At 33.8% G+C, this 20,260-nt stretch overlaps 1 protein-coding gene across 8 annotated transcripts in view; it reads right to left on the bottom strand.

Moving 5' to 3' along the window:
* LOC116344200 (cAMP-specific 3',5'-cyclic phosphodiesterase) overlaps positions 1-20,260 on the bottom strand; it is a 142,305-nt gene that overhangs the window by 3,879 nt on the left and 118,166 nt on the right. For 4 of the 8 annotated variants that reach the window (XM_031772642.1, XM_031772639.1, XM_031772634.1 and 1 more), the window contains 11 exons: positions 15,919-16,095; positions 15,363-15,407; positions 11,700-11,738; positions 5,253-5,357; positions 4,983-5,145; positions 4,697-4,790; positions 3,366-3,688; positions 2,944-3,208; positions 2,754-2,868; positions 464-626; positions 22-384 (listed from right to left, as the gene is read on the bottom strand). In XM_031772642.1, coding sequence (XP_031628502.1) covers positions 22-384; positions 464-626; positions 2,754-2,868; positions 2,944-3,208; positions 3,366-3,688; positions 4,697-4,790; positions 4,983-5,145; positions 5,253-5,357; positions 11,700-11,738; positions 15,363-15,407; positions 15,919-16,095 — 1,852 coding nt within the window. The remainder of the gene's footprint in view (positions 1-21; positions 385-463; positions 627-2,753; positions 2,869-2,943; positions 3,209-3,365; positions 3,689-4,696; positions 4,791-4,982; positions 5,146-5,252; positions 5,358-11,699; positions 11,739-15,362; positions 15,408-15,918; positions 16,096-20,260) is intronic. The other 4 variants (XM_031772637.1, XM_031772641.1, XM_031772636.1 and 1 more) reach the window with 3 other exon arrangements.

The raw sequence follows: 20,260 nt of genomic DNA, 5'->3' as shown, positions 1-20,260 counted from the left end.
ATTGGTATCAATTGAATTTACCTGGAAGCGAATACGGTCGTCAGCTATATCTTCGTCAGTTTGTGGCGGTGATGGTGGTATCATACTTTGATAATAGTCACGATTTTCTTCGAGCATATCTAAAATGTCTTGGGCATCGGGATGGACTAAATCGGCCCATGTTTCCCATAACGGATGCACAATATAATCAATGAATCCAACTTGAGACTTTTCAATTGTTGCATTGTGACGATCACACATTGGGCTAATATCCATGCCATTTTCACGCTCTTTGTCACCTTGCAAAAAGAATTCCTCCATGAGCAAACTCACCCATCGTTTGTACAATGGTAACGGCTTTGTCGGATTACTCAAATCGGCACAATGTACCAAATTCTCTAACACCTAATTTTTAAATTGAAATTAGTCTTTTCTTTCAACTTTCTTCTTCTTTTTCTTTTGGAGTGCCAAAATGTTTTCTTACCTGAATTCTATCTGTGTAATTATCTAATAAAAGTACGCCCGAACCAGCCACCTTTTTCGTTTCCACCATCGTCTTCAGATCAGCTAGCAGACTCATATGTTTAGACATATCCGTTGATAAAACAATATCGATAACCATTTTGCGGCACGTTTGACGTTGTTTTCTATTACAAAGACGCAGAGACGGAAAATGGATAACATTAAAACAAATATTTATTACACAAAAACCATTTCATTCGAAAATTTATTACATTTAATTATCTATGTTTAGCATTGTTTGCATGTGTTCGACTGTGAGTTTCTTTAATGAGTTTTGTTTTTAAAAGTTTGCATCAGTGGAACACTGACGGTGGTCATGGGGTCGAGAAATAAACTACTATAAATACAAACACCTCCGTATACTCTGTACAATAAATTACTGGCGGCAAAATTCACCGTCCGACATGAAAATGCAATCATTCGCAATTTTCAATAGGCAAAGATAGTATGGTGATTATTGGATTAGAAATCAAATATTAATATGGGCCGAAAGGGCCAGTGCTGATATTGCAGACAGCAGCACATTTTACATGTGCAAAATACCACTAGCCGGGATGTTGGACCAACCTTATTATTATTCTCGGATACGATTCACTGTCGTCATTATTTTCAATCGAATGATTTTCAAATCAATTAATTTTCATTGGTCACAACCAACGTTTTATTTAATTAATCGTGTGGTGAGTTTGAACATAAAACCGGGATTAATGTGGAAAAAGGATCTCCTTCCTCTCTGTATCTTGCTCCATGGAAAATATATTGGTTTGGTATATTTTAAAATGCCACATCGAAACATGTTTTAGTTGAGTTTACAATGAAATTCAAAGAATTGAATAAATTTACATGCAAAAAAATCGCACACTCCCCCAGTAAACCGCATTCCCTCTCTCAATGGAATCGACAGGATTTGCTATCGAGTGCGTCATGACGATACATTGTATATATTCAAAGCAGATGCTCATTTTTTGCCAGCAGCAATATTGATCCAATATTGACACAATGTTACGTTCAATAACATCTTGTAACAGAGTTTAAACTAACCAAAAACCAAAATACGTTTTGTTCGTATCGATGTATTGAGCATCCTCAATAAGTAATTATATTTCGAACAAGCATTAATCGGATCGAATATTCGATGCTCGTATTCGAGAATTTATAGCTAAATAGCCAAACTGACGTCGTAAAATGTAATGCATTCACAAAATAAAATAGCTCAATGGATGTTGCAATTAAAATGACTAATTTCATCGCATTCAACTAAACTCGCTTCAAATAATAATCAACACCAAATCCAAAATCGAATTACGCCATTCGTGGTGGGAAAATCTACACTGAATTTTCTACAAAATAATGTTAAATTCATGCGGGACTTATACGACTTTCATGGATTTTTAAGATTGGCGGTACCTGATACTATGCAATTTGATTAATATTTTTGAGCTTGGTATACGCGGTTTACAAGCAAATCAAGAGAGAGAGAGATCCGCTTTAGTGAAATGAAGCGCAGATTGAAAATCGATAATACCTTGAAAATAACAAAATATCTTTAAAAAAATTGTTTCGACTATTCTTCATATCAGCTGATATAAAACTTATTTACTTTAACATATTGTCAAGGCCATCGAATACCATAATGTGTAAGCATAAATCGTCATTGATTTAGTACTGATGTTATGCTTACACATTTCGCGATTGACACACCGGCAAAATGTAATTTTCTTGTCAATGTGGCGGATTTATTTTTGAATGGCACACATTTAACTTGCTTCCTGCTTTCGCGCGAACGGAAAATCCCCAAAAGGATTGAGTGTGCTTTGAATTGAATTCATCTATGCGTTCGCTGCATTTTGCTGATAAAAAAAGAAGTAAACACAGGAATACATGCATTGAAAGTGAAGACACCGCTCATGTGAATAAATTAAATTAAAACACCGATTTCTGTGCATCATCACGAAATAATATTGAAGCTTATCTTACGCGAGCGACCAAGCATGATATGTGTGCGGTTTCAAATGGGTCAAAGTAACAAAACCGACAGCAGCTCCAACAAAAAAGTGTGTAAAAATATTTTGGTTGGTTGATTTCAGCCGATTTTGCCACATATTTATCTTATATTTCGACGCGAGCTCGCACATTTACGTGCTCATCGAATTATATAGGGATTTTAAATTATCATCGAGTCAGTGCAAGTAACTCGTCGCTATAATGCGATCAATGAAAAAACGATTGAGATATATGTAGTCAATACTTACTTTTGTATATTACAAAATATATCACATCCTTGATTTTGGAGTAATTTAAAGGCAACAGCTAAATGATGATTTTCCAAAACAGATTCGTCATTATACATTAATGCTAGTTCGGAACCTAAAATGGCAATAAAAAAACAATTGATGATGTTATTAAGAGCGTTAATTTGCGAAACGGTGATGATTATCTTACTTGAATTTATTAAAAATTGATTAGTTAAACCGGGATGATCGACGTCATGTATGCAGGCAGCAAATAGAGCGCCACAAATTTCGAGCGGCGTGAAAACGCCCTCAAGTGCCGGCGTATTTAGCAGTACGTTTGTGCTTTGTGTGACATCGGCCGCATGCATTGAATTATGAAATGGATTGTCTTTGACGTAATGATCCTCTAGAGTGGCCATGAATGCAAGAAAAGTTGTCGGTGGTATCATAAGAGCAGTTAACAAATCTCTACCCTGTAAAAATAAATTTCAAAAAAAAAAAAAAAAAAATTAGAGACAACTCGATACGGTACATACATTTATGAACACCGACACGTAATCTATATTTTGTAAGACATTATATGTGTGGATGGCAACGAGCAAAAGGTGTATATTGTTTTGGAAAACATACCTGAAATACGGTGTATGCGACACATGTTAGCGGACGAAGACAACTTAATTCACTTATTTTAAATATATCAATGCCCCATGTGTCTATGTCGCCTAATAGGGTGCCCAATACATTCTCGTGCGGCGTTTCAACACCAAATGTTGGCAAACGTTCACCCGTAAATGAATTGGTGTGCGATAACAATGGACGTGTTACACCTGATATTTGTGACATCGGTGGTCCACCAAAACGTGGTGATCGGCTTCGATTCTTTTGCGCATTCAATTGTGCAATTTCATTTTCATCGATTCGGAGCGATGGCAAATCAAATTCTTGTTGCTTGTCTAAAATGTTTGAAACCAAATTAAACGCAATTAATTTTAATGTTTTTTTTTTTTTTTCATTCGCAAAACAAATTCAATGAACCGTAAAAGGGACACCAAATAGATCCACGTTTGAAATTGGAACAAAGATGAAACCTCGGAATAATTTCTCAAAGACATACACATACAAAAAAATATCTATTCAACAACGTAGAAATAACGGTCGTACGCAACGCGCCAGAAACAAAATTAAACTGAAGAAAATAAGAGCGCTTTTATTCGCTGACACAATGTTCAAAATGGGAGCAAATTTTAATTTTTCGAAAATTTAATGAATTTGATGGCAGCTGTATAACCAAGAGACACTCATTAATTAAATTGTTTATCATCGTTGCTGACATCAATCAACAATTGATGTTTATGTGCGTTACTCAAAGACGACACACACACACACACACATTTTGCGGTCAGGAATATACAAAATATTCTAATTTTTTTCGTTTGGTGTGTGACGCAAGTACGCCAGACGTACAACATTCACGTACTATAAACATTTGGAATGTGGTTGCATCGTTTGCGATTCGTGAATACAGCTTTTCTTAAACACTCGCATTTTTAAGTGGTAACAACGCAAAAGCATTTTTTTTGTAAACTGCGTCTTGTTAAGTGGGATTCTTCTCTCAGATATATACAAGTTGTTTTTTTCAGAAATAATTTCGCATAACAGGTACAGTGTGTACTATATTTATATTTGAAAAACAGTTATTATAAAAGATGTGTTTCCTTCTCAGAGAGATGTAGACGTGCGTAATTGTAATTAATATAAACCTGTTTGAATTTACAACGAATTTTGAAATAAAAATAGAGTTGAATGAAAACAAAACGATGACAATAGTTGTGCGAGAGAAATATTGAAGAGCATTTTTATATTCAGGGGTATCATTTTCGTCGAATCTCATTTGTTTTTGTTCCAAGTGAGAATTTGTCAAAAATTGAAGAAAGAAAAATGTGAAAGAGATTAGTACTTACCCAAAAATGTTGAACAAATGTATTCTGAGATTTGATTACCAGATCTACTTGATTCACTAAAGTGTGATAACTCTTTATTCAGCATTCGTTTAAACTGTTCGCGTGAAAGAGATTAAATCCGGATTTAGAATGAAGTTCAGTTTGACCTTTTAAAATGCGAATTAAATTCGAAAAGAAGATCGCCTGCGAAGCAACTAATGATTTTGACACTTGACACATATAAAATGTGTAAATTTAGCAATGAGCGGGCGATATTCTTCGAAAAGATGTATATGTGTGTGTTTACCTTAAGCGATGCCATGTCAGAAACACTGCGATGTGTTTGAATTGTTTCTAATTGATCTAAACACCAGTCTAACTCTTCCATAGTGTCCATTGCTAAGCGGACGTATTGCTCATCACCCGGCACTATTGGTTTGCTTAAAGGTGTGGCAGCTGACCTCTTTGATCTGTTACGCACATAAACAAGAGAAAAAAAACACAATAAACAACGTAAACGATTGAATTTTAATGATGATAATAATCATCCAATTCGTTTGAAATGCAGTGTACTTACTTTGATGTTGATACATTTGTCAAGCTTAAAAAATTGTTCCGTACTGAACGAAGACTGGCCAATATTTGAGCAAACGGAGTCACAATCAAGTCTTCTCCACCATGGCTGCGTAAAATACAGATCGAAAAAAATATGAATTATTATAAATTGGCGTATGTGCAAAACGGTTGTTTTTCAGATGATAATGACGAAAATTCGCTGAGATGACGAAACATAAAGAATGTGTGAAAATAAGCAGATATGAGTACGTCAGTGGTGGTGTATTAAAGTAAAAATATAATAACTTTTTTTTGGCGAACCCATTTGCATTCCTCAAACATTTTTTCTAACTGATTAATATTAAAGCAATCGCTACTCGATTATTGCTTTTAACGATTTTCACACTAAAATACACATTCATCTAAAAAAAAAATGATGTGATGAACGTGAAATGCAAATGAATTCGATTGCATGCTAAATTTTGAATTTAAAACAAATTCAAGCGGTCCGCACACGCTCACACACAGACTCCACCAAGTGTGGCATGTGCACGCAAAAGCTAATCACAAACTATTATTGTTGTTGTTAGTAGCTAAAAATACGATAATAAATAAACCAATTTCAAATTTGCTGCTGTTGCGCTGCTGTTGCTTCAACGACAGCGCAAATTTTCTCATAATGCAATTACATTAAAAACATATTTGTGTGTGTGTGTGTGTGTTGCTGTTGTGAATATGTATATTAATTTTTTTTTGCTGTTGCTTTTCATGAAAACTGATGAATTGATTTAAATGGAATTAAATTGCAGATGTGCATCAACATCAGATTAATCATTAAATAAAATTAACACGAACAAACATGAGCACGAAACATTTCACAGAGAACGTTGTGACGTCCCTCTGTCGAATTATTCTGGTCTTGTTTTTTTTTTACTGAATAAAATATATGATGTGAAAATTGTTCGTTTGAAAAATAAAGCGAACTAAAAAGAGTCGAAACAGAAATGTGTGAATGTCGATTTGGGACTTTGAGAGTGAAAATTAACAAGGGGATAAAGAGAGACAGAAAACAACACAACAAAATCAAAATATAAAACACAAATTGTTCACAACTACATTGAAGATGAAACAAAAAAGATAGCTAGTACACAAGCAACAGTTACATGCAATGAAGGAATTACACGACTTTGTCGATTATATTGCAAATCTGCTATCTTGATTTTCCATGCGCGCGCCCTCTTTTACCACCCTGACTCAGATTCGCTCACTCTTTTGTTCAATTTTCCATTCATGTCACACATTCTTCTCTTACTCTAGCACGATCTCATTTGCACCAAAATGCACAATATTTGCAACACACCAATAACGTTAACATAAATGCTACATGAGGATAAACAGTTCAGTTGAATGCAAAACATTTAATACCATGCAATTCTATTCATTTCCACGATAAAATTAGAATCTAATGCAATATTACAATATATTGTATGTAATAGTGAATGAGCGAGAAATAGCGAATAGCTCCCCCCGTATCTCTCTATGTGTATTGTCGTATTGCGAAGCGACGGGACTTTATGCATCCATAAGCCCAGTTTACATTTGTCGATGTTGTCAACAATTTACTGCACGGGGATTTTATTTTGAATGAGTTTTACACTTTGGCCTGATAAAGACAGCGCGCACGCGATTGAGAGAGATAGAGAATGAGCTGAATAGGAAAAACAAAATCCAACAACTTTTTTTCTTAAATGATGATAACCAATGATGAAGCTCTGCACACGATGTTTTTCATGTATTTTCATTCTCGGCGCGCACATAGAAACAACAGCAATAACCAACCGTTGAACAGTAACGGCTGCAGCCACACTGTCTTTTATGACCTCTGACAATTTCAAGTTGGTTCACGCTCCAGAAAATCCGGAACAGGTCATCAATAAGCGTAATTACTGATTGCCAAGCCACTTTATACAGCCGAGAGTAAAATGTATTTCTACTCACACATTCAATTTCTATCAATAGATTTTGCCCGGAAATGCAATCGACTACGAACGAAAATTTCTTGAGATTTTTCATGCATCAATTTGCATCATCATCGTCTATATTCTGAATGTTACTTTCCTGACCATGAGAAATTATTTGTTTGCTCACAAGAGACACATGTGCACGCATTCACGCATATATAGATTCGATGTTTGGCGATGAGCTTGTTAACCGATTTTCAATCGTTAAAAACAACCGCATATCGCTTGTGAATGCGTCACAAATTACGTTCATTCGACATTTATCCAATAATATCAATGCAAAACAGATGCGTGTTCATCAACATTCCAATATTGTTTGATTATTATGAATAACAGTTTGGTTTGAGGAAATTCAAATGTTCTTGTGTGTTCATGCTCCTCGTTATTGCGTATTATTTTATTGAAACCATTTTAAATGCGGTCCATTTCTGTGTCACACAATATTCCATTGTGTATTTCAACATTAATTTTCCAAGTACTACAAATCGGAATATAGATCCGAATGGAAAATGTGCGCACTATATTGCTAATGATTTTGATATATTTATGCAAAATGTCGTGGCATTTAAATATCCTAAAAGTCCTGAAGCTTTTTATCAAATGCACGCGCAAAGCGTGCCAATTTAAATTTAGTTTGTGATTTCAAGCTCTGCGGCAATTTGTCGTTTGGTATTGTACGTTCTCTTTTTTTTTCTCTCGTCGGGCTTAACAAGATCGAGCGCAAACACACACTCACAATGTAACAGTTATCCGTGCAACGAAACATATAAAAGCATCCGGTCAAAATGAAATTGTTATGGGACAATGCACTGCATTAAAGTTTATATCTCACATATATGTATACGTTGTTGTGAGCTCGAGTGAGTGACAGAGTTTGAAAATAAAATTGTTTGCGAAGTTTTTGCGCGGAAATTCGATCACTTTAGAGCCAAACAATGGATTTGTTTCACACGAATAACCATTTTAACATCGTCGTCATTGCACATCACAGAACTATAACAATATTTTATGCGCATTAAAACGATTTACAAAATCGGATTTAATCGTATTTCGTCAGTCTTATCGCGTACTATCTCAATATAACGAAGTAAAAAAAAAATAACGGATTTCGCTCGAATTATTCGAAACAATCTCTAGTTTGACAGAGTTGTTAGAGTTTTGAATTTTTCCATATTTTTCATTTTCAATGTTATTTGAAAACTTTTGTGCAAACCAATTTTTCTTCGGATTCACGTTTTGCACCACGGTGAAAGAGATGAAACTTAGAGAGAAACAAAAATAACGGACGAGATAGCGAAAAAAAAGTACGGACGAGAAAAATGAAGCCGAACTCACATACGAAGTGATAGTTTGAAAGCAACTAAAACTAAAGTTTTTCCATGCAGTCGCGTGCGCTTACAAACAGCAGCTCATCTAATCCAAAAATTCTCGATGACAATGTTTCTTTTTTTCCTCACAGACTTATTCGGTTTATTGTTGAAAACAGATATATATGAGAGCTCATGAGAATGGGAAAGAGAAGGGGCGCAGAGAGAAAGAGATTGAAAAAAATAGTGAAATATTTGGTGCGACATAGAGAGAAACAATGTGAATAATGAAGAACCTATATAAATATGTGTGTGTGACGGACGTGTATTTGGAATCAAGCTGACTAACATGCTTGTGAGAGTGAATGAATTGCTTCACATCGGGCGCTTTATGAATTTCTCAGCTGATAAAACAAAAGCAAGTAGTTTTTTTTTCGTCGTTGATGTCAAAGCCATTTTCTCTATATAAGTTTGGACAAACTATAAATTATAATGGAATTTTGAAAAAGATGTGAACTCTCCTCTATCGGATTATGTGCACTGTTGGCGTTGAAAATGATTTACACAAATCAGCATGACATCAGAACATTGGTCGCGTTCTATATATGTAAAGGATACATCCAAAGACATCGGACCATTCTACATTGAGATAGATGATACTTTTTTTTCGTGTTTGTGACTTTAAATGGGATCGATTCATTTTTCAGTACAACGCTTTGCTCTCGGCTCAGCTTCATATCGATTAAATTTCTTGTTTCATTTTGTTTGTGTGTGTGTGTGTGCAAATTCCAGGTTCAACGGAAATTCAAGCTGACTTTTCTCCAACACGTGAAAACTGCACATTAGACTCGGCAGAAATGGTGTAAGCACCACTTTGGGTGAATATTCATCGCATTCTGGCGATGCTTAGGCGCATATTCACAATAGCTCACCTTTTCCACTTGGCTAGTTTCTTATTTGCATTTTGAGTATTCCTTTATTTGATATGCTCTCTGCCCTTCTCTCCTGCTCTCACTCTGCCAATGATATCCCCATTTCAGAGCTAACGGCAATATCTTTCAGCTCAACTTACGCGTTTCGCATTTCTGCAAACGACCGAGAAGATGAGATGATTTCATTTGTTCTTTATGTGTATCAACACTTTCACAACACAAAAAAAATGAGATTGCTTTTCTTCTTTTCAAGGTGATGTCTGTACTATTCTTTCTGTATTGTCGATTGTGATTTGTTCCTTGTTCCACGTCTCCCTCTCATTAATATTTCAATTAGATTTTCATTTATTCAACAAATCATTATCGTACCAAAGAAGCAAAAAGGTTGTTGCGGTTTCTGGCTGAGACAAATTTTACCGCAACAAATAACTTTTTCTCGTTTTGTGTGTTTTTTTGCATGTTGTTTTTGTTGTTGTGGCAATTTTGTTTCGAACATTGCATCTAGGTAGAAATGGACTTTTTCTTAAAAAAATGTTGTGGCAGACCAGTTTTTTTCCTTCTTAAAATCAGACACTTGCCAAAAAGGGAAAAAATCCAAATCAAAATCCAAAAGATTACATAAGAAACCCTTCATTTGCAGTTTGACTTTAAATTCGTTTTTGTTTCACTTTTTATATTGTGACCGTAACAACGAGTAACATTTAAATGCCATAAAATAAGAAAAGCAAACGACTTGTGTAGACTTGTGTTTCACTTTTTTCACCGTCCACGAGAAGAGTGTGTACGATTATTATAAAACAACAAACATGTTTTTACGATGCAAAAATTATGACGAACCCAATGGGAGCCATTTGTGTGCGTTAAAATATTCGCACAAATGAGAAATAATACCGAATGAATGCAGAAGAAGCTCCCTTTTGAGCATAAGAAAAATGAAAAACGATATTCTTGAGAATAGAAGGTCTACAAGAACCAAGTGGTTCATTACAACCAAGCAAAGATGTTTCAACTGCGGTTCTTGATTTTTCCTGTTGATTTAATTAGATCGGCAGACTTTACAGTCTAGGAGTTACGTTGAAATTCGATTGTTTTGCAGCAGTACTGCAGCGCATAGCTGTTATTATTTTGGACATTGTTTAACCCCTAGTTTGCAGTGCACATTAAAGCTAGAGGATGATGAAAAGTAAGCAAATGAAGACAAGTATAAAACAGTAAAGTAAGCCATTTATATGAAAAGTTGTTTGTTTCATAATGAAACCCTTAAATATCTCTATAAAGTATAGTTCGTATCAAGCGCTATATGTATATATTAAAATAAATATATCTATATGTCATATTGGGAATACTGCTCAAGGGAATGGAAATGATGGCAGCATGTTTATATTTCAAAACGTATCATATAATGTAAAGAGAGCTAGAATGCAACTACAACAAGTTTATAGCTATAAATGTTGATGACGTGGTACGTCTTTTGCAGAAGACAAACTTAAATGCCTTATTTTGCTAAGCTTTAAGAGCCTATTTACCGAACTTTGCATCTTAAAATAAAATGTTAAATCAACAGAAATTCAACTCAAACTTTTTGATGCATGGCAAAGAGCGATGAGATCAGAAACAAACTAAAATTGTCAATTTTGCAGCAATGGTTAAATTTTGAGTAAAGTATTCGATTTCCAAAATATGAAAAATCAAAAGCAAAAAAAAACAAGCGCTCTAGATCATTTCCCTATCAAACATATTTCCAACAAGTTTTTCAACATATGAAAATGGGATAATCCGACGAGTTAGTAATCCGAATGTGTTGTTGCAAAAATTGTTCAATATTTGGTGAAAGCAGATATCAAAACTAGAGTTACAAGCCAATCATAAACTAAACGAAAGGAATATGAGTATGAACATGGACATAACCGGGCATATAGAATCTCATTCCATTAGTGATGACGAACAACTTATGTGCAAATTTCGGGAAATAGTTTGCAAAAAGCTAAAGGCGATTATTACCGAAATTTACATAAAAGTTATATAATATTTCTCACTAATGGAATTGTGTTCTTTTGTGTTTGTTGTTTTTTTTTGTTCAAAAATAGAAGTGTGTGCAAATGTGAAGTAAATCAGTTTAAAAGCAAGAAAAAAAGCAAGAGTAACCAAACTAAAAGAATAAGAACGAAAAAAAAAAACAAAAAATGAAAGAAAAACTCTAAATACGTACGATCGGTCGGCTAAAACCTGTTGCTCTTGCTCTTTAAACCTGAAAATGTATAACACGTATAAAGAATGTTTTAACGATGGTGGAAAAACTTTCAACGATGCGATATGGTTATATCAGAGAGATTAAATATCCATCTAGATATCCATTCAACAGAGAGTGAAAAACAAAGTATTATCAATGTTTTTCCCATCCCACAAATAAAAGCAAATCTTAATTTAAATTAACAATTATTGAGTGAATAAAAAAAAGTTAGTCGCAAACAGGCTTCATCTAAATAGAAAATAGCGAAAAAAAATACCGTAAACATGGATTCAAGTCATTTTGAATGCCAATTGCTCAATAAATTAATCAACAGAACTCTAAATAACTGAACATATCTACGGTCATTCATTTGTTTTTGGGTTCTTTTGTACACGCTTTTATCCATCTAAAACTAAACTATAACTATACTATAATTATATAAACAAAAGTATTATTATTTTTTGGGATGTTAATATGCGGGCCGTAACTATTTTGTTCATTTTGTTTTAACGAAAAAAAGTATATTAAGTAGTTTGATGATGTTTCAAGGATGAGTTGGTAACTTCATGGAAAATGATAATAATAAAAAAATATGGCTTATCGGAGAAAAGCGCCAGACGGGTGTGTTTTTGTTCATGACAAACTTTCTATTCTTGTGCATAACGTTTTTGGCCCAATAATCGTGAAAAGAATGTGGTCGTTTTACAAAAGTTGCTGAAGAACTAGGACCATCGCCAGTGCGAGATTTTTTTTTATTTCTTTTTACTTTTTTGTTATTTTTCAATTTTTTCCACTAGAAAAACACGCAAACAAAAGTCAGGCTTGCGTCAGACGGATTTTTTCATTTTGCTTCAACAAAACCGAATTAGTTGCCTGTTTACATTTACTTCGTCCCAAGAGAGTAAAAAGTAATGTTTGTAAAAACATGTCCGCGCCTTGAAAATTGTGTATATTTCATTCATTTTCCACATCAACAGTAAAATGTTACCTAATAATACTTGAGAGGCAATCAAAACCACTCGAAAAATTGGTAAACATGAAAAATGTTTCATTTTCATCCCCATGCGAGAGCGGAACAACTAAATTTGCTTTTATTAAATATTGATATTGGTGGTTTTATTTTCGAAATTGTTCAATATTCCATGTGTATATTTTGATTTGCGCCGAACATGTCCACTTTATGGTTTTGAATTTTCTCCTCTCAACAAATATATGTCATTATTAATATTTCGACTATTTTATGCACACCGAAAAGGTTGTACGTAAACAACAATTGGTGAATAAAAACGAACTTGCAAATATGACAAACATATCATGCACGAAATTTAATTTTCGTTTCGGAAAATTGTGTTATTAAATTTTCGGTCGGTTGATTTTATTAGACATAAAAAAATAACGTTTTCAACTTTGAACTATGCAACATATACATCAAATTGAAGCGAATTTGTTATTATTATTTAGTGAATAAATGTTCAAAGACAATATGAAAACGATTGCTTGTTATACAATTATTTACACAAAAAAGTAATGAGAAAAATAGATTTATGGATGTACATAATGAATTTACACAAAAAGAAGAGAAGAAAAATAGTTTCAATTGGGTTGGGGTTGAGAATTTTTTTGGAACAATTTCAAATAATACCGAGACTGAAATTTAAACTTGCTTTCGGAATGTGTGGAGGAATGAGAGTTAGACTTGCACAAAAAATTTGATGATACACAATATTGAATGAGAAACAAACGAGCTAGGAACATTTAATTGCTGATAATAAATAAATTTTTACAAACGCAATGCAAACAGTAAATGATTTGAATAGTAATGATATTAAATGTTTGTGTCAGTTTTAATCAATGTATAAAAATGGAAATCGATTTATTTTGTTGGTAGGGAAAGTCGGCCAAAATGACCAATTACTTCTTTCAATTTATCGTACATATGTAATATATCAATTTGTTGCTGTTTAACTGTTCAATGGAACGTCCAAACAGACAGTTGCACCCTTTTGCCAATTTTCTTCCATTTTCTTCGTCTTTCGCATTTTCTTTGTGCCAAAACGAATCACGTAATATTTACTTTTGTTACATTCAGATAGTTAGTTGAATTGAAGCATTACAGCACGTGGTGATGTTGTATACACCCCCCATACAAATCGATATATAAATCCATTTTTGGCTTAAATCCCATGGAGTGAACGAGAAAAAACAATCCATTTATAAATGTTGAGCGGCAAAATCGTTAATTTCACATTAAAAATGCATCAATATTATAATGAATCATAACACAGTTTTCATCACGGGATAATTATATGCTATCTGCTATACTGTATTTTATGGGTGTATATTGATTGGTGAAATTATTTGTATGCCGCCCAGTGAATGTGAATAATTAATGATATTTTCAAATAGAATAAAAAAACAAAAGAGAAAATGTTCCTGGCATGAATATTTTTCACCGAGAATTGTATTGCACAATTCTACAGTATAATTTCCCGGAATACCGAGGGAATACCGTCAAATGGATTTAAAAGCTGAGGTGAAACCAAATGATGATTTTATGGTACATTTCGATTTTCGAGTGGTTCTTCTTCGAGGACTACAGTTTTAGTCAGGGGGAACCACTCGAAAAATTACAAAAATTAAATCAATTTCTTTAATTGTATTCAAGGTAGTGTCCATACTGTCAAAAAGATGAATCAGTACCATCTATGCATACATGATGTGACGTTTATTTTTTATTTTCTAAGCTGATAGATCCATCTGACGCTATTCCCTGCGAAATAGACCAAAGTTAATTGAATCCCAAAATACAAAAAAAAAACATTTTATAAAATCATCTGGTTAATGAATGCCAACGTATTTCGTTTCGAGCTATAAAACATCATTTATGCATTGCATCACATTTTAAAGCATTTAACAATGTCATTACCAGAAGTGAAAATGAACATTTTCCGAAAACCGCGCAGAACAATTAAAATTCAAAACACAAAATTGTTGTTGTTATTTTCAATTAAAAAGCTTAACTAAAAAATTATCCTAATTCTAAAAAACATGCAAATACATATATTTGAAAGAGTAAATTACGAAATCGAATTGCGGCAGAATAGCAACAAATCACTAAGGGATATTCAATAAACATTATCACGCGATGGCACACCATTGCTGCAAAGACACTTAGTTATTAGCGCCATCTAGTTCGTGCGAGAAAAAATCTTCACATTTCACACACGTACTATTGAGTTACTTCACTATGCAATACAGTGAGGGCGCCAGTGATACGTGTTTTGCAGCAACCCAGTGCGCGATGGTTAATCAAAAAACGTAATATACAAAAAGCAAAAAGAATAAACATTCTCTTGTATCATAAAATGCCAAATCCATTAAACACATTACAAATTGTATTTTACAATAATCATGTTTTTTCAAAATAAATTAGTGGCCAATTGATCGGGTCGAAAAATGAATCAATATCGGTTACATAACACAAGTACAAACGAGAACAAGAAATGCTAACACATACAATTAAACCAATATACATAAAATAGTAGTAGTAATAGTAGTAGAAAGAAGATTGAGAATGAACACACTACCAGAAAAACACATCAGATTACTATTAATTTTTGTTTCAGGTAAAGAGACACTTACTCTTCACGTATGGGTGCAACATTTGCAACATTACTCCGACTTTCCCTATTTTAATTTTATTTTATATGTTTGTTCGTATGTTTTGTTTTTGTTTTGTGTTTATTTTGGTCAATGCAGGATTTATTTTGATCAAGTTTTGTTCGATTTTGGTTTTTTTTTTAAATAATTTGTTTATGATAAGTAACATAAAAAAATATGAAAGACAGAGAGAAGAGAAAAATATATATATAGATAAACATTATTTTGATTAGAGTTTGGATATAGGTAGGGTGGTATAAATACAAAACTAAAAATAATAAATAAATACATTTTCATTTGTTGTTATAAAACAAAAGGTTATCAAAGGGTTAGGCATATATATTTTCGCTTCATTGGATTTCCATTTATTTCGCAATATGGATTGCTACTTTTGGCGGGAGGCGAGGGTTTATTCCATTTTAGATTGTTTTTTTTGCCGAATTAATTCATTTTTTTAAAATTGAATTTTTTTTCTTGTGCCGATTTTTTGTTTGGTGAAATAAGAATTGATTTCGTTTTTAAAACAACAATGGCTTACCTTTCGCTTGCAATGCTGGAATTTCGTGACATTGATTTTGGCGACATTTCGAAGTCGGAATCAGATCTATAGAGAAATGATTCGCGGCGTTGTGGAAGATTTTGTAAAACAAGACCTGCGCTCGGCGAACCACCTTCCAGCGGTGATCGTGCTCCTTGTCCATTTTCAACATCAAAACTGTAAAACGATAGAAGAAAAAATAAACAAAATCTCATTAATATTTCATTCGATTCCGGTGACAGAACAATAAAAAAACGACTTCGCTTCACTTAAATACCGACGATTCCATGTTGGTGTTTGAGCCATTTCGGCATACTAAATTGCAAGTTTAATTGACAAATAACCAATGTTTGTTGCGTTGAAGCTACAATTATGTGTTTTCATTCATTCGCTCGAATGAACTAGAGATAGAACATGTAACTTTTTTTCTCGGTCGAAAGCATCATTGATTGACAGAGAAAAAAAAAGGAAGGGAGAAAGAGTGTGAGAGATAGAAAGCCGATCCAAATTGCTAGCTTTATGTCAATAGATTCGAATCGATTTGCCGAGGCATGCAATCTGTGTGTGTGCATGCACAAAATATGCCAAGTAATTGGATGAGAGCCAAAATGATGTTGCTGTGCCCAGTTTCACAACATAGAAGGTCGATCATATATCTAAGCTTAATCCGTATGTAATTTGTTGTGGTTTACCGTACTGCCACAGTTTTAACCAATCGACGCTCTATCATACTACGTCATGTCGAAAACTGAATTATAATGCTGTACACAAGCAATGATCTGAAACCTGTCACATCGCTTGCTTGACAGCCACAACAAATACACTTTTCCACCAACACATTCTGCGGCACTGTACCTGCAAAAGTAATTTCGGACCGAACATTTTCCGAACAACAAAATAAACCAAAATCAAAGAAGAAGAGGAAAAAAATCACATGTTCATCGGTGAAACATGTCATCAATGAAAATATGTCATTATTTTTGTGACTCTCAACTGAATAGTTTATTTATGATACGGTTTATTTTGTGTGAGTGCAAATATCTTTCGCCACCTCAGTAAATGTTCACACAAAATTAATATTGCAATGATGTGAACGAAAATAAACAATTAATGAATTTTTGAATTTATGACATTTCGACGCGACACATTTCCGTCGAACGTCGCGTGGTATGCATTCAAATTATTTGTGGCTGACCAAATGTATGCTGAGTATTTTTAGTTGGTACTTGATATACATATATGTATTATTAAAATTTGTCAAATAAATCCACTTCAATTGCGTCACAGAATCACAAGATTTCAAGCAAAAAAAATTCATCCACATTCTTGTATGATGAAATCTAAATTTTGTTTGTGTAATTAATAAGACGATTTGACAAATTGTACAGTGAATCTAATATTTTTGGTAGACAAAATTTTGCATGACACACTCCACTCACACGCCATTCGTAAATGAATCCTATGTTAGTGGAGAGTTTCTCTGCTTACTTTGCTTGTTATTTTGTCTATCAAAAAAATTAGATTCACTGTATTTGTTCACATTCCTCTTGCAGAATTTTTTTTTTCTTCTGCTTCCGGGAAAGAACATTTACAAAGTTAGTGTGATGGCGGCAGTAAAAATCCTTTTAAACATTTATTCTTTATTCAGAGTTGAGGTTTTCAAGAAGTGGCAATAAAAAAATTCCCGAAAAGTTTTAAACGACACGAAAGAAAAAAGTTACGAACACACAAACTTTTACCAACGGTGCTTAAATGTGATGAAACATCATTTTCTCGAGCTGCATGCTATAACTTGCTTTACGTCATTTACATATTTCTAGCCATTCTCGAGAGCGAGTGAGAGCGACAGCGAGAGGAAGAGAGAGAAAGAGAGGGAGCGAAAGATTTATACTGCCACTTTGGTAGTTTTTTCTTGTATAAGAAAGAGAAAAAGGAGAGATAAAAAGAGAGAGATAGACAGGCGCAGCCAATTTCACACAAACTGGTAAAACATAATTAAATTAGAATGTTGAAAACTATTTGATTCAATAATTCACATCCTGCGACAGACAACATTTACGATTTACCTGATTGTGCACTCAAGTTTTGTGGCATTTTGTTCGGATGACATCGATTTTTGACACACACACAAACAACTTTCTATTCAAAATTGAACAAATAACACACCCACACAATGAAGCGCGCGGAAATGAAATATTTCGTTAGCTAACAACAAGAGAAGAATTCGATCGTAAGAATTTAATATGTGAATTCAATTGAAAAATATTTCGTGCTCATATTTTTGCTACTTTTTTTCCTCTCAAAAATTCAAATATATACCATGAACGATGAAATTCACCATCAAAATGAAAACAAAATTTGTCTATTGGTTCATTGATAAGTAGCGAGTCGATAATTTGACATTTGTCAAAGTATGTACGCACTCAAACCGAGTTCAGTCACTCTGAAGTTTCTGATTGATATGAATTATGATTGAGCAAAATTTTTAGTTTGCGTGTTATCACTACAAACTCATGTTTATGCTGTATTTGTTGAGTAAAGACGAAGAAGATTTAATCTACTACCACATTGAATCGAATGCGATCGGACGGCGGAGCTTGAAGATAAGAATGACGCAGTTTTGTATTGAGCAGCAGCACATGTCACGCACTCAAAGCAATCATTTATATACTGAATGAAAAGTTTTCATATAATTCGATTAAATCTTATGAATCTAAAATTATGACAGAGCGGTTCATTCGATGACTTATTTGAAAATCGACATTCCGTGATGTGTGCACACGAAGTGAAATTAGAGTTAAACTCAAATGCGAAAATGGTTCTTTGAGCAAAAGTTAAAGCTTGTTAGACAGAAGTTTTTCTTAATTGTATTACATTAAAGCTCCTATACATACGTTCGCATACAATACGAGACGTGAGCCAATGTATTTGTATATCAATAAGAACAAACTGAAACAGTTTGTAAAAATTATGTATGCTACTTTGTAATGTATTTATATTTATGTGTTGTCGAAACGCATACTATTTAGCGTGTGTTGTTTTGCTTTATTTCAAATAAATGTTATTGGCTTGCATTAAAGAGAAAAGTGTGAAATGATTGAAGCGGTTTTCATAAAAATATTGATTTGAGTTTTGAAAGTTTTTAAGCGAAATTCGCCAACAATGGTGACTGATGAACAGGGTACCCATTTTCAATCAACTGTGAGAACGAACAAGAGTCGAGACACGAATCGAGTGCCATATCTCACTGTTTATTATTAAATTTGTTGAAAAGATGTGATTTTCTTCGAAGTAATGTCGATGTCGTGCAAAAGGGTATTATTGTGGGAGCAAGCACATGAATGTACCATTAACAATACATGCATGCCATTGATAACACATAATAAAATCATTGTGTGTCTGCGTCTTATTCAGCCACATTTTCAATTTTTCCTGTCATCAGTCTCTCTTTCATTGCTCCTGCATTCGATGCTTCGTGTTCTTCATTTGACTTTGATTTTGCCCGCATCTCATGTGATTATCATTGGCAGAATTTGAATTTGGTATGAAAATCCACTTCTTGTCATGTATAGGCTGCAGGGCATTTATATTAACCATCATTTTGCCATTTCTACATGTTTGTCGAAGGCGATGAGCAACGACTATGCCAACAATTTGTTTAGCCTACCAATCAATGTGGTCGATGTTCTGATCCCTTTTCTCGATCATGAGAAATAATTGCGTGAACGTTGTGCGCTCATGTGTAACGAAAATAAAAGCATATATAAAGTCTGTTTCCTTCTTCGAATATGACAACGGAAAACGGCGATGCTAAACGATACACACGCTAACAAAATGATAACAATGTATCGTGCATTCTGTTTAGTGGATTAAAAGTGGGGGGCTACAGAATACGACAAGACGAGCTAAGCAAGAGAGAAAAATCGATTTACACGAGATGCTCAAGTACTCGCTTCTGCTGCGACACAATTTTGATGCTTAGCGCGTCGCTCATCGTCGTCGTCGCCATAATTTTTACTTTGTGTTAATATTGCTCACAAAACATAGACACTTTTTTTTATCTTCATCCATCTCGTGTGCTTGAGAAAAGTCGCGCAACAGCTGCATCAATTTTTGTTACAAAGCATATGTGTAACGGGTTAAAAATAGACGCTATTATGATCAATGGAAATTGTCAAGAGAAAGAGTTTGAAGAGTTAACCATTTTGACGAACGTCTTCATCAACTACAAAATAAAATCGAGGTTATGAATAAAAGAATATTACGACCAACAAACAAGAAGAACACGAAGACATAAAAACGAAAGAGAAAGCCGATTATTGTCAAGTCATATTAACCGGTG

The sequence above is a fragment of the Contarinia nasturtii genome, unplaced genomic scaffold (assembly GCF_009176525.2).
Source record: "Contarinia nasturtii isolate CC-2019 unplaced genomic scaffold, AAFC_CNas_1.1 Cnas_scaffold_1037, whole genome shotgun sequence".
Classification (NCBI taxonomy): domain Eukaryota; kingdom Metazoa; phylum Arthropoda; class Insecta; order Diptera; family Cecidomyiidae; genus Contarinia; species Contarinia nasturtii.
This window is presented reverse-complemented; position numbering and strand designations above follow the sequence as displayed.